Source organism: Tursiops truncatus, chromosome 6 (genome assembly GCF_011762595.2).
Source record: "Tursiops truncatus isolate mTurTru1 chromosome 6, mTurTru1.mat.Y, whole genome shotgun sequence".
Classification (NCBI taxonomy): Eukaryota; Metazoa; Chordata; class Mammalia; order Artiodactyla; family Delphinidae; genus Tursiops; species Tursiops truncatus.
In genome coordinates, this window is record NC_047039.1 from 85,129,260 (window position 1) to 85,144,257 (window position 14,998).

General features: G+C 44.0%; 1 protein-coding gene across 1 annotated transcript in view; it reads right to left on the reverse strand.

Annotated features, from left to right (window-relative positions):
• Window positions 1-6,547: 6,547 nt before the first annotated feature.
• The window catches only part of GRIN3A (glutamate ionotropic receptor NMDA type subunit 3A), a 150,945-nt gene continuing 142,494 nt past the window's right edge, over window positions 6,548-14,998 (reverse strand). The window contains exons 7-9 of the mRNA XM_019948871.3: window positions 13,185-13,349; window positions 11,746-11,822; window positions 6,548-7,265 (exon numbers count right to left, since the gene is read on the reverse strand). Of these exons, the coding sequence (XP_019804430.1) occupies window positions 6,926-7,265; window positions 11,746-11,822; window positions 13,185-13,349 (582 nt within the window). The 3' untranslated portion in view covers window positions 6,548-6,925. The remainder of the gene's footprint in view (window positions 7,266-11,745; window positions 11,823-13,184; window positions 13,350-14,998) is intronic.

Genomic DNA, 14,998 nt, shown 5'->3' on the forward strand with positions numbered 1-14,998 from the left:
TTTTTTTTTTTTTTTTTTTAACATTTCAGGTCTTGTAGAGATGGTCTCTTATTCTTTTTTCTTTAGTTGTTACCTTGGAAATTATCTTGGCCATTTGGACCACAATCAGGGTTGATGTGCTCTAAGGCATATATCTTAACTGCATGGCTCGGCTCTTACCTTCTTACCTACTCTAGGGATCTTTTTCAAAGGTCTTTGGCTGTTTCTGCTAGCGATTGCATTCTCATATGAATTTACAGTGGGATTTCTTGGTTTGTTCTTTTTTTAAAAAAAAAATTATTTATTTATTTATTTGGCTGTGTCGGGTCTTAGTTGTGGCATGAGGGTTCTTGGTTGCGGCATACATGTGGGATCTAGTTCCCTGACCAGGAATCAAACCCGGGTCCCCTGCATTGGGAGCATGGAGTCTTATCCACTGCACCACCAGGGAAGTCCCTAGGACTACGTTTTATTCCCTTGTTTAATGAGAGTTCCCATAGCGTTTTGTTCTAGCGTAGAATTGAACCAAAAGGATCTTGGATTTCTCCTTGCTCACCCAACCCGTTTATGCATTTGTGGAGTGCTTATTGTGATTCCAGGCACTATGCTAAACCTATTTCTCATGAAGTCAGACTTGGGTGAGTATGGCCCAGCTGCTTAGCAAGTTACTTCAGCTCTCTCTGTTTCAGATTCTTCATCTATAAAATAATAAATACTTTGTAGGATTGTTTTGAGGATGAATTGAGACAATATAAACAAAACATTTAGCCCAGTGCTTACACCTAGTAAATGCTCAAGACAGGATTTTGCAAATAAAGAAATTGAGAGGTCAATTTTTCTTTCTTCTACATTTTCTTTCTAGGAAAAACAAGACTGACATTTTCTTTGGAATCTAGGCCATGTGTGTTTATCTGTGTCTGTCTGTCTCTAAGTCCACCTGTCCCTGTTAAATGATGCCACGGCCAAGTCATTCCAGAACATCAAAAGGTTAACTTCATTTGCTCACTGCCCTACAAACAAATGCATGTGAATGACAGCCAGGTCCACCTAGTGGTGAGGATCCCGATCTTTTCACAAATCCATTTTCAGCTTAAAATCCTTGAATGGTTCCTGTAGTCTTTGGGATACAAATCCAATTTAGCACAGTGATCTTGTCTCTGCTTTTCTCTTTCCAGGCCTGATAGCTTGCTACCCACCTTGTGCTTTATGTTTCTGTCATATTGTACTATTTGATGTTCCTAAGTGCCTTGATTGCCATAGTTTCCCAACTCCAGAACTGCACGTGCTGGTTTTTTTTTTTTTTAACCTGGGATGCCTATTACCCTCCACTCGATTTCTCCACTGCACACTACACACACACACACGCGCGTGCACGCACACACACACACACACACACACAGAGGAAAAAGGGAAAAAGTGTCTTTGCTCCCGTAGTACCTGATGTGCATTTCTTTATCAGAGTACACGCCACATTTTTTTCCCAGTTTGTGTCTCCCCACTAGACTGAGCTCCATGGGATCAGAATCTGCTTTATGTCTTTCTATCTCCAGCAGCCAGCCCAATGCCTGGCTCAGAATAAGCATCTAAAAAATGAATGACTTAATGATGCTCAACAGACTTTGGTAAGTTGGTGGTTGAACTAGGTTATGCAGTAGGTCTATATTTTTGTAGTATTTGGTTTGGGTATATGCCAAAAGATTGTGTGGGAAGAATGCATCCATCCAGCTAGCAGATTCATGACAGCAAATTTTCCAGCAGCTAATTGCAAAACGCCTGAGACTGCAGGACTGCTGAGTGATTTGCAGCTGTGTTTGCACCAGTTCTTGGTTGGACTAGAAAGCAAAAAGATGCCTGAAACAGTATTTCTGTGCTACTCAAGGGCTGCAGTGTGGAGTTCAGTGGACCATGGCAGGTGCAGTTACCACGTGAGCTTTCTGTGGAGCTGGGGACCAGGCTGAGGCATGGGCAGGAGGCAGTATGGCAGAAAGACTAGAGAGGGGAAGGGTTAGAGGAAGAAGGGGAAGTTGTAAGGAAATCAGTATTCTGACAACATAGTATGGTTGTTCTGGAATTGCACTGCTTGCGTATGAATCTCTGCCACTACTCTTATTAGCTGTGGGACTGTGGGCAGCTCACATAATTCCCTGACCCTTAGTCTTTCCATCTATAAACTAGAGGTCCAGCTTATCTACTCTAGACTAGGTCTAGAGTACCAATCTCACAGAATTTTAATGGAGATTAAATGAGATCACAGTTACTAAAATAGGTGCTCAATAAGTGTCAGCTATTATATATAGTAGTATCAGTTTACAGGTTGTGAAAAGGACAGACGAGAAGGTCCTTGAGGTTAAAGACCATGCCCATCTTATGATGGTCTCCAGCACTTGGCACATAAATATAAATTCTTTAACAAATGTTTGTTGAATTACTAAATGAGGTGATTGGAGCAGAGTTTTTTAGAGATCTCTCAATAGTGTGGCTTTTCCTAGAATGTCTCAGACGAAGCGATTTCAGTTTAACTGCATGATGCCAGGGCTCTGAGTTTGCTCAGCACGTTTTGTGTCACTTTTGGACTATACCAAAGAAGTAAGCATAAGTCACAGCATCACTGGGTCTCCTGTTAGGAAGGGGCTGGTATCATGTCAACATTTGAGTCCCCAAAGACAATGCCAGCAGTACACCTGGAAGTGAAGTTTTTATCTCAACATTTATTCCACAGTCATAGAAACTGAAAATGGAAAAGGCCTGAGGACATCTAGTCCATCACGTGGTTGTACAAGAAAAGTGGCTGGAGCAAAACAGCCTGTTCACCTCATGCTCACAAGACAGCGTTTCAGTTCTTCCTGGAACGGAGCAATTGCAAACACATTAAAGTGAAGACACAATGCAAACACTTTACAAACCTTAAGAAAATACTTACAGGTACGTTATTTTCATAAAACGATTAGGAACTAAAAGAATGAGGGAATCCTGGATTAGATGGGTGTGGGTGGGTGAAGAAAGGAATAAGTGAACACTGCAGAGTGAAGTGGATTTGATGACTAGAAAGCAGTTCCTTCTGAAGACTGGATGGATTTTCTGGTTTGCCTATCAAATATATGAGTTGGGAGGAAGAGAGGCTAATGGTTTCTTTCCCCTTAAGTCTTTATCCATACCGAGGAAGTGGTCACTAGCTCCAAGGCTCTAACAGACCCAGCACCATCACTGAGAAGTCTGCTGCCCAGATGACATAGCTCTGTCCTGCTCAGCAGCTGCTCCACTTACGGCTTATCTGGTTGGCACAGAAGCAGCAGCTCCCATATAAGGTTTGTGCAACAGCAAGATCCGTGGATAATGGAAAGTCATCTCGAGGCACCTTAAAGACCTCGAATGATTGTGGCTTCTCACTTGTCTGTCCCAGTCATTCTTCCAGCTTTTCTTCAATTGTTGGAGGGATCCCCCTGCTCCTCCACCTTGGGCATCCACACTCTGGGGCCCTTATTTTCATTATTTACATGAACCAATAGCCCTATCTGTTCCAACTTGCCCAGTCCTACTTTATTATATGCTTCCTGTGCCAGGAATTCCCCCTTGGAAAACAGGGTTGGGGAGTGTGATAGTGGACTTGTCGTGCACCTCATTTCCTAGCATCAGAGCTTGGAAAAAAATGGAGGTCTTTTTTCAGCACTGTGGCTCAGTGGTTAAGAATCCGCCTGCTAATGCAGGGGACATGGGTTCGAGCCCGGGTCCAGGAAGATCCCACATCCCGCGGAGCAACTAAGCCCGTGCGCCACAACTACTGAGCCTGCGCTCTAGAGCCCACGAGCCACAAATACTGAGCCCATGAGCCACAACTACTGAAGTCCGTGCGCCTAGAGCCCGTGCTCCACAACAAGAGAAGCCACCACAATGACAAGCCGGTGCACCGCAACGAAGGGTAGCTCCCACTCGCCGCAACTAGAGAAAGCCCACGCACAGCAATGAAGACCCAACACAGCCAAAAATAAAAATAATAAAAAAAAAAATGGAGGTCTTCCTGATCTCATGGAAGAGAAGCCCACAATAGGAGGCAAGATAGCATCGCTTATCTCCTTCTTTACCAGAAAACCACCCTCCACCTGAAGACTTCTCTGATCCTTGTGTTTCTTGAGCCTGAGGGGAGTTGAGAGAACAGAGGTGGAGCAGAACAGGAAAGAAGGTTTTCAAAGGACCCACCATTTCATGAAATCTTTTTACAAAACACAACACACTGTTTCACAAATTGCAAAACACTGTTCAATTACCATTCCTACTTAACATGAAGACTGCATCATTTCAACACAAGCGATTATGCTTTGTTTTTCTTTGTCCAGAACATGGGGGCATTTCAAGCAATGCTGACGGCAGTAAGCCTGCTTTCAGCTCCTGCTGCTTCTGGCCACCTCCTGGCCGCAGTTTTGGCCAAGTAGTTCCTCAGAAGATATTCGAGGAGCCATGCCCTGGTCATCTACATGTTTGTGGATAGGCAGGGTGATCTGGCATGTTACCACCACTGCTCAGAATGCCTCAGTAGAGAAGCTTAAGGTAAACCTGATATACAAAAATCCAAACTTACAAAACAAATACATTACGGGATAATTAATTGCATTACAAAAGGATTCTTTACAAAAGAATTCACCTCTGGGTTCCTTTAAATAGCCAACTTCTCAAGTACAGTCAGAATCTGAGCTGAGTTATAAAAAATGTCCAGGTACAGCATTAGGAGCATGGCTGTTACGTGAGTTGAGGTACACCTATACGTCAGCCTTCCAGGCTGCGCAGAGGTTAGGGGTGCAGAGCATGATGGCAGAGTCTCTAGAGCATCCTTAGTTGTTGCAGATGGGTGGGGATGGCTAAGGGGCATAATCTTCCAAAGGCAGTTGCAAACCTACTTTTTTGTCTGGGGTGAGAACATGGGAGGATGGGCATTTCAAAGCAGAGCTGTCCTTTCTGTTTCCAGGGATCACTGTTCCCTCATTATTGAACTGTTTCATCTGTGAGGTTGATGAAGTCTAACTTTAGAACCCGTCCACCTCCCTCATCAGAATCTCTAAGCCTGTATCCACCCCAGGGTTTTCTCAGACAGCTAATTGCTGGAGTCTTATCTAATTGCAGCTTAAAGTGTTATCTTTCCTTGGGGGACTGGGCAGCTCTTGGTGGAAATGCAGGGACTGCATCCAAAAGTAGGGGAAGAAATTTTGTGATTGAGGAGCCTTCCCAATGATCTGCAGCTTACAGAGCACGGTGCTTGGCACGGTGCTGAGAACTCTTTGTAGGCCTTCAAACTGACTGGGGTGGAGCAAAGATGATAAGCAACTGAGAAGATAAAGCAAGTAATTGATAGACAAGGAAGTCTAGTCCTACATGGTGTCCTGGGGTGGGCGTGGCTGTGTGGACCGTGAATCATCAGGTGTGTGCTGAAGCCTTTTGAGAAACTCTCAAAAAGGCTCTTCTCAATTCTCCCCATGCCTGGAGCAGACAAATTTCTAGAACAATGTTTCTTGAAGAGTAATTTTTAGGCCGCATGTCAGTCACCTGGGAGTGTTGGTAACAGTTTTCTGAGCCCACATCCACCCCCTTTCCCATCTCATGCAGTCAGCATCCTAATGAGTTCCTAGGTGACTGAGAACTGAAGTTCTATAGTTCACGTATTCCTTTCCCTTTCTGCGTGTCCAAGCCTTTGCACACTGGAAAAGGGATGCCTAGGCAGAGGGGAAACGGCTTACTCATATCAATCTCTTGGGGGCATTAGATGGGGTTTGGGGGAGAATCAGAGGGACCAGTGCCTGTTCACAGTTTCTCACAGATGAGGGGGTGTGAGGCTGCAAGACTGACTTGCTAGTGATCCATATAGATATGAAAAGCACAGGGCACATTCCTGAATGTTTAAGCTTGTGGTGTTCACAGGCTTGAAGTTCACTTCTGGGATTCCTATAGCTAAGACACAGGTGACTGCTGATCTGAAAATAGCCAAATATATGGATTGCAGAACACCTTCCCTTAACTCACAGTGCCAGCTCACATGTCCTGTGCAGGCAATTAGCAGGAATGTCCCAGTTTCATCCTAAGGCCACATCCTTGCCTTGCTTTTCTCACTTTCCTTTCTGAAAGGCACACACTATAGTGGAGATGCTTAATTAGATTAGAAGTACGGGCCTATTCATTCCTTAGCGAAATTGCTTTTCTGGCCCAGAGCTTTCGTTTGAAAAGCATGGTATACATTTTAATGCCTCTTCTGCCTGTGCTCTTTCTGCTCACCACATCCCTGTTCCCTTTCATAGTGGCGTGTAAACATGTTCCTACCAAATGTTAGTCAGGATGATGTTGGAGATCCAGGACCCTTTCAAAAACATGGCTCTTGCCTGATCCAATCAATCTTTGGCCTGCTATGATGTGAATGAGTTCAGTTAAGTTTTCTAAGTACCCACCTTCCTGTCCTAAGTTTCTCTAGCTCTTCCCTGGCTCCCCATTCAGACTGTAGGAACAAATCTACACTGGGGAGTTATAGCAAAAGTCACAACCCTGAATAATCCCGCTCTATACTAAGATTAAAACCAACAACCCAGTAAGACACAGGTATGAGTAACAATTTTATCTCTTGTTGATAGTGCAGAGAAAGGGCTAAAAACCAGAAATGTTACTGTGGCACCAGGTGAAAAGATTAACAGGAGCTGGGGTTGTCTGGTTATTCACAGATCCCTCACACGATGTTTACTTCTGACTAATGTAAGATTCCTGCTCTGAGGAAGACTCCTACCCTGGAGACCTAGGAATGAGCTTGAGAAGGCTGGCTGCTGCTTTGCAGGCTAGGGAGAGCAGACTTGACCTCTAAGAAGACCCAGACCTCAGCTTCCCCCCACCTTGGTCAGTAGTTACAAAAGAGCATTACAAAGTGTCTTAAGGGCTCAGAAGAAGGCCAGGAACTGAGAAAAGAGAGCAGCGTGGCCACTTAGGGCTCACAAGTCCGATTTGTCCTTTGGTACTCTTCCAGCTCCGTTTTCCTGCTCACAGCCAGCTGCAGCTCTTGCTGGATCACCTGAATCTGCTTCTCCAGCTCTGAGAGCTCCTGCATCACTGAGTTCCGAGCCCCATTTAGGGAGTCTGCTTTCCCATTGGTGGTCAGCGAGGCAGGAAGCTCTCTTCTTCTTGGTGGGAGAGGGATGTCTTGGTGGGTCCGGAGGCTCAGCTGGTTTTGTCCCCCCTCATCACTGAAGATGTATTTTCGTCGATTGTCATGACTCAGATTGGACGTATTCCACACAGTGAGCTGACAGGGTCCCACATTGGACCTAGGAAACCAAGAGACACTTTAGATTGACTTTCTACTCTGCAGCTCTCCCCATCTTTTAGCTACTTCCTTGTGAGTAATATGGAACTGGGTACGCAGATAGAGATGGAGTCACAAAACCATGGACAGGCTGCCTGCTGGAGTGTCAGGGGAATAAAAGGAGCCAATGCAATTCTTTTCAACTGATGTTCAGTGATTCATCAAGTCTCATGCTGTCCTGAAACCGGAATGGGTGTTGCACCTGGAGGGCTGATGGGCCAGGGTATGGCACGTTCTTTTATGAAGAACCTTAGATGCTTTTCTATTCTCTTCCTGCCAGTGAGGCTCAGAAAGCCGCACTGACTTGAAACAGTTCACGGCTATGAAGATGATGCTTCAGTAGAAATGAGATTCTGTTTATTCAGCTGCTGGACTCTAAGCATGGTCCTGCTGGTAGGTACTCTAATATGACTCATCCTTAGCCCCGCAGGACAACCCTGATGTTTACTAGTTGAGTTTGAGGAGAATAAAAGCATACAAGCTGCAGGTTTCAGCCCAAAGTGTCCCAGTATAGGGATGACTTTGTGAGTTGAGAATGACAGTTGAGGTCTGAAGCTTAAAAAAAAAAAAAAGACCCAAGAGAGCCTCAAGTTCTTGCTGGAATAATGAAAGTCAAATTGAAATAGATCCTCTTTCAGGCTCGTGTCGAGCCACCTACCACCATCCTTGAGATGGCTGTAGACAGCAAAAGAGTTATTGCTGACCAGGCACAGGAAGAGGGGGTCTGGTTTCTGAAATACACTTTGACAGATGCAATGAGAAGAGCTTCTTGCTATAAGAACAGATTAGAGCCCTAAGCACATGGCTGCTAATTTCCTCTAGCCTTGTTGAAGGAGAAGGAGGAAGAGGAGGCAGAGGAGAATTATGACCACTTTTGCAATCTACCACAGGGCAAAACAAAATAGAAACACTCTATTAAGTCCTTGTGTCTTTGTTCCCATCCATGTAACTGAATCAAGAATTTATTCCTGGACTCTTACTAACCAGGAGGAGAAGGGAAGGACCTGCAGGGGAGGGGAAAAGGGAGAGATAATTAAGTGTCAATTCAGTTACATGGATAAGAACAAAAACACAAGGACTTAACTAGGGTGATCCTGTTTCATTTTGCCCTGTGTGCATTGCAAAAGTGGTCCTAATCCTTCGTTCTTCCTTTCATCCATATCCCTCTGCAGTGTGACTTAGCAACTCACCCTTATCAAGGGGGATTCCAGGGGAAAGTCTTCTTTCCCTCCCCCTTGAATTTGGCCGGGTCTCATGACTTGTTCTGGCCAATAGGAAGTGGCAGAAGTGGCAGGTGGTGGTTCCAAGTCTTGCACACTTCCACTGCCTCTCTCAGAACCCTACTGCTACAGTGGAACCAGTCCAGACTAGTCGGGTGGTTGATAACAGACCATCGGAGAGAGTCCCCAGTCTTCCTGGTTGACCAGCTGAGGCCATCCTAGACCAGCCAGCCCTCTGCTTCTCCCTCCTTTCTCCAAGCTGGCTGTAGACACAGGAGCAAATGTGACCACGATCAGCCAAGTTTGGCCCAAATCAGTAGCCTGCACAGCTGACACATAGATTCATAAGCAACTAGCTGTTGTTTAAAACATTATGAACTGAGATGATTTCTCACACAGCAAAAACTGATTGATACGTGCTCCGAGCCATTAAAACACACAAACACATTCCAAACCACTCTGCAGTTCTTTAACATTTCTCATGGTTTAAGGCCCATATAAATGAGCAGGGAGTACCACAGCCCAGCTTTCCTGTGCCCTGGGCTGGGTAAAAGTTCTATAATGAGCTCACTTACAGCTCCATTGTCTTTACACTGGGTCAAAGGTGTGGATATAATTTTCCTTCTAGCCTTACAGTTCCCTTTAATTCTTCCTTCAAATCTTTTACTATTGAGTTTGAATAATTTCAAAACAATCTTGTTTGTGGCATGTGTTATTTGTATATATATATATATATATATATATATATATATATATGGTTTACAATTTTTGTATATCTTGAGGTGAGAGGAAAGAGAAAAGAGGAGGTGTATTGGAAACCCAGTGGAGTGAAGGACAGACCAAAATTTACATGAAATCACATGTTGAATAAACTAAGGACTATATATATAATCTTTTGCAATATCTACCTTTTTCCTCTGATTTAAAGAAAAGAGCAAAATCTTTTCATACCATGGCCCATAATTTCCCCAGGCCTTTCCTCAAACCCATATGTTAGTAATTCATTTATTTATCTATTATTTTATTCACTCAATAAATAAGAAACATAGGGGAGGGATGTCAAGTTGCGGCAGATAAAGGTATTTGCATAGATATTCTTCCAAAGAAAAAAAGAGGGAGAGAGTTTTTGAGCCAACGGACCTAACTCTAGGATCATGGAATGATTCATAGTGGGGAAAACCTGGGAGTTATCAACACATTTTCCTAGAATGTCCAGGCAACCTCAGAAATCAGGCAAATAGAATTAGCCAATCTGGTTTTCTCCAGAGCTTTGTACATATATCTGGGAATATAATATAGAAGAATAAGCAAAAGCTGGCTTCCATGACATACTCTAGGTGGCAGCATCACAAGTGCTCTGATGATTGACATGTGGCTCTGAGCCACCTATGAATGCAAGGTGATAGGTGCTGAATGGCAGATATGGTGTCTAATTGGAGGAAATGAACGTGTTATATTGTTGGCCTCTAGAGTGTTTTGATTGTGGTTTGCAAGCTTTCCTCAGCCTTAGAGTGTAAGGCGACCAGTGAGTTAACTGAATTTAACACTAAAAAGCTTTCACAGGACAATTTTGTAACGCTGAGGTTCAGTACTCCACTAGACCATGCAGAAGAGTTGTGACAGCTGTGAGTCCTCAAACACTCACTGCGTTTGAAAGGTTATAGGTGGGTGTTGGGTTGTAGGGAGGTACCACAGGAAACATGGGCCCCATAAGCCATGAGGGTGTGTTGCCTTAGCTCCTTCTCAAATAAGGGATTTCAGAAGGGAATCTGCCAACAAAAATGGATAAGCTGAGGGAAAGATGCATTTGGTTCTGAATTTAGGTGAGAGAAATGCGAATAGGAGTCATCTCACAGTTGGAAATGGGATCACTGGAAGCTCCCTGTTTCTATTATGGCTGGAAAACAAATGCTTTGTTATTATGAGATGGTGTCTTTGCTGCTATGTCTTCTTGTGTTCCTCTCTCGTTAAAAATTTATGTTAAAAATAATTATAGAAAAAAATATGTAACACGACATAGAACAGCTGTGACCTGATTGGTCGGCAGCTTGTTGCTGATGGGGCCGCAGTGTGATACAGGAGCACCACAGACCCTGAGGGAGAGGGGGGTGTGCTCCCTGCCTGGAAAGAGAGGCTTTAAGAGATAACGGAAATGATTCTGACAAGCTTGATGCAAATTGCAGAGAAGGGGACTGCAGCAGTCCCCAAGGAGGTAAAAACAATGAAAAAGAATCATGTTTTCCACCCCCTTTTCCTTGTCCTCTATTGTGAATAAGAAGTGTGAGTGTCAGGTTTTAAGATTACCCAGAAAGCCAAGCTTGGAGCTGAGGATCTGCCATAGATGACAGAGTTGCTTGGAGGAAATGCTGTAAACCGAGGCCTCTGGACATAAGAAAGAACCAGGAGGCTGTCTTAGGCAGCATGAAACAGAGGCCAGCCAGGTACTAGACCCAAATACTTCTAACATCTTTAGCCACCATGAATGAGGCAACAGTCTTCCACAGGCTGGATGTGGGGAAGATGCAGAGTTTCAATTTTCAAATGTCAACTATGCATTTAATGCTTGTTGCTTCCTATTAATGAGATGCTCTTTTCTGGGGAGTTTGTAGTAACAGTGCCGGGAAATGGGTTAAACAGAACACGTCTGTTGCATATTTCAAATATTCCTAGAAGTGCTGGAAAGGAGTGGGGAGTGGAAACATGCCAAAGGGGCAATATTGCATGAAACTGCCTGTAGTACTTATGAATTAAGTCTAACTTGTATTTTGTACACAATAATAGCTAAAATAGCTTTGTTTTCAGGGCTTTAGATGTGTTATCTCATTGAATTCTTATAGCATCTCTAGAAAGTAGGTACTCTATTTATCTAATTTTCACGAGTGAGGAAATTGGGGCATAGCGACTCGCCCAAGACCATACATATTGTAAGTGTCAGAGTCAGTATTTGGATCCGGATGCTTGACCTTAGAGATCACACCAGCACTTAAACCGCAACATATATTGCCTGTACTGCATTTCAGTGTCCATCTATGTACAGATATGTTTTTTATTTTGTCTGTGCTACTTCTATTTGAGACCACGTATTTTTACTGATGGTGTTTATCAACAACTTGGTCCCGATTTGATTCATTATACATAATTTCCCTTTTGAGCATGAAGTCTCAGTTACATCTCTAAACTTTTAACAAACATAAATGACACCTGGAACCGGCCTCTTCTTACCTCTTTTCCACACGTTTAGTCTTGAAACGCTGCCGCTTTTCCTCCACGAATGATGTGTTTAGTGCTCTATGTAATCTCTGGCAGAAAGAACAGATGCACACACAGAGACTGTTAGAAACACGCAACCAGGGGACAAAGTACCCCCTGAGATTTAATCTCTTCACTACAAACCTAGGCCTCTTTAAACAACTTAACAATGATGACGGAAAAAAGATCAATATTCAGTCCCAAATCTCAAGAGAGCAAAAATTCTAATTATAAGTTATTATTCTACCTGGAGGAAAGAAAAGTAATTTGATGGGAAGCTTAGAAATACTCTGAGTTGTAAAAAGGTATGTGATATAAAGAAGAGTTATCATAACCAACACGTGGCAAAGGGCCTGGCACAATTGCTAAAGGTGAGTCAAAAACTTAAGTCTGACTTCTTAACAGCCAAAACAAAGAAGGTAAGAACTCCTGATTAATTAAATTAATCATGCTAACATACAATGGAGAGGATCAGTTGTCTGCAGAGTCCTCCTTAGGAGACCAATTAGGTCCTAGGATGAAAGTAGGAACAACAGGGTTCACATGTAACCAAACCAATGATAGTGACCTATCTAGAAAAAAAGTACTGTGTTAACAAAGCAGTGAGTCCGCATAACAATGCAGGGGGCAAAGGTGGCAGAACTGGCAGCCTCACTACTGAGGAGCTGAGATAGTGCACTGGGAAGTAGGAGGGAGTCGTCGGGAGGTCAGGATGGCTCCTCCGGCCTCGCTGGACAACGCGCTGGGGGGCGGGGGCCGGGGGGAACTGCTGCCTTTGCTAGAGCTCCTTCATCGGTAAGAAGCCTTCAGAGTACATTTTGTCTCTCAGTGCCAGTTTCCATCAGGGTGAGATGTGCAAAGGAATACGCTTGAATGGTGGTCTGCCTGACATTTTCAGTTCTGTCTGTAAGTGAGTGTGTAGGTGTCTGGATTACATGAAGGAACTTTGATCCTATGAGCTTGGCCTTGGCACCAGTGGACTTCAAAGCTCTGGACCATTGAAATGCAGTGAGAACAGGGGCTGGTAGGTTCATCTAAAGGGAAATGGACTTCGAGTTCATTTAATGGGTTTCAATTTTGGCAAGAAAAGAGTCTATAGGAAACAAATCTTTCACACCATCTCTTCAGACTGTCACTAAGAGAAGCCAGGTTAAAAGGGATGCTATTCCTTCCACTGTGAGCAACAGTGGACAGTTATATGAAAGGCACGAGCATTATGGGATAGCTTGATTTAAGGGGCAAGTGAATTAATGGGATAGAGGGAACTCCATCTTGTACATTGAGAGTGTCTACACAACCCTGGTTCTCTTGGTAACCTGTCATTTGTCAGTCTGACTTGGGGCCCCGGATTCTCCCATTATTGGGAATTCGGACGTTTAGGAATATTGGAGGAAGATGCCTGTGGCACTCACCTGACTGGTGTGGAGCCAGTATTGCAGCCTAGATTTGTTCTTGATGCGTGGGAGCAGCAGCCTGTACACTATGTGCTCACCAATGGTGGTCAAGATGGAGAGACCAAATCCAACGCACAGCAGCACGAAGAGTCCAGAGAAGTGTTTGATGCCCATTTGCAAAGTCTGTGGCAGAACAGGAAAGGAAAGGCCATGAATGTGATGCTTCATCTGGTCCCACGATTGTTCACTCTTAGATGCAGATTCTTTTTTGCTGGACCCAAGGAAAGCTGGAGACTGTTCCTCTGCGTGCTCCGCAGACATCACTAAACTACACTGTGAAGGGAATCCATCCAGGACTGAGGGCTGCTGCAGGGCACAATTCCCGGGGTGCTACTCACATACAGTCCTACTGTATGAATGGTTTCTGGAGTCGTGCAGAGGCCCTGCATCTGGACTACCCTATGGTCTCAAGAGAGACACAGAGAGATAGACATCGAGAGAGACTGAAAACTGAAACAATTTAATATATCAAAACATTAAATAGTTATCAAGGAAAGAACCTCTCTCAGGGACAGAGAATGAGTAGATTTAAGGGGAAAAGATGATGAGTTCAATAATTTTGACATTTAGATCTGCCAGGGAACATGGAGATCATCTAGTTGAATGTCCTCATTTTCAAGATGAGTAACCTGGGCCAGAGAAGTGAAGGGAATTGAGCCAGGTCACAAAATTAGACAGCCACAGAGGAGAAAGAGAAGGGACCTATTTGTTGATTGCTTACTTTTTATTTTTGCGCCGAGATAGGTATGATAACTGCAATTTATAGTTGAGGAAGCTGAAGTTCCTGCAGCATTTAAGTGACAAAGCTGGTCTATAAGTCAATGTTTGTTTAGTAGCTCCAAAGCCTGGGCTCTTTCTACTCTACAACAAAAGAGCAACAACAGCCATAAATATAATAACTTTAACACCTGTGACAGGCACTTTGCTAAATGATTTACACGAAGTCCTTATGAAATACGTATCATCCAGTCTACGACATCGATGACCAGTCAGTCCTGCAGAAAGAAAGACATTTGATACCTTGAGTGCCTACTATGTGCCAGGCACTCTCCCAAGTACTGGGGGGTGAAGTTAGGAGGGTTGTTTCCCTGCCTTCAATCAGCTTGAATCTGGGGAGGAAGCAAACATTTATACCCCATGATAAATTGATCCACGCCTCCTGGGTTTTGCAGAGAAGCTGGCTCATGAGATAAGACTTAAAGTAAGGGAGGTAGAATGTGGAGGCTCGGGTGGGAAAGTTGCACTCTAAGCTGAGGGAAGCAGAAACAAAGAATGTAACAAAGACATGAACTTCCAGCACAGTGATCTGAGGGCTTGTGAAATAGAGAGCTGTGTTCAGGGGTAGGGTGCAGGAGGCCTGTGTCCTGAGGGAGAAACAGGCCCGCACTAGGCAAGCCTAGATTAAGCACCTCACCCAAGATCACACAAACCAATGCTAAGGAGCCTAGGTGTCATTCCTTTGCTGGAGGCTTTTGGTCACCATCATCATCGACAATTATTTAGCACTTAACATGTGGAAGGCACAGTTCTGAGCTCTTTATCAATGTAGCAATTTTCTTAATCTTCCTAAGGACCTATGAGAGAGGTACTGTTACTACCTCCATTTTACAGGTGAGGAAACTTAGGAACAAAAGAATGAAGTGACTTGTCCAAGGTCACATAACTAGTAAAGGTCAGAGCTGGAGTTCACACCCAGGTAGTCTGGCTCCACAGCCTACACTCTTAACCACCTCATTTGACTGACATGAGTGATCCTCCCATCCTCTTGATGG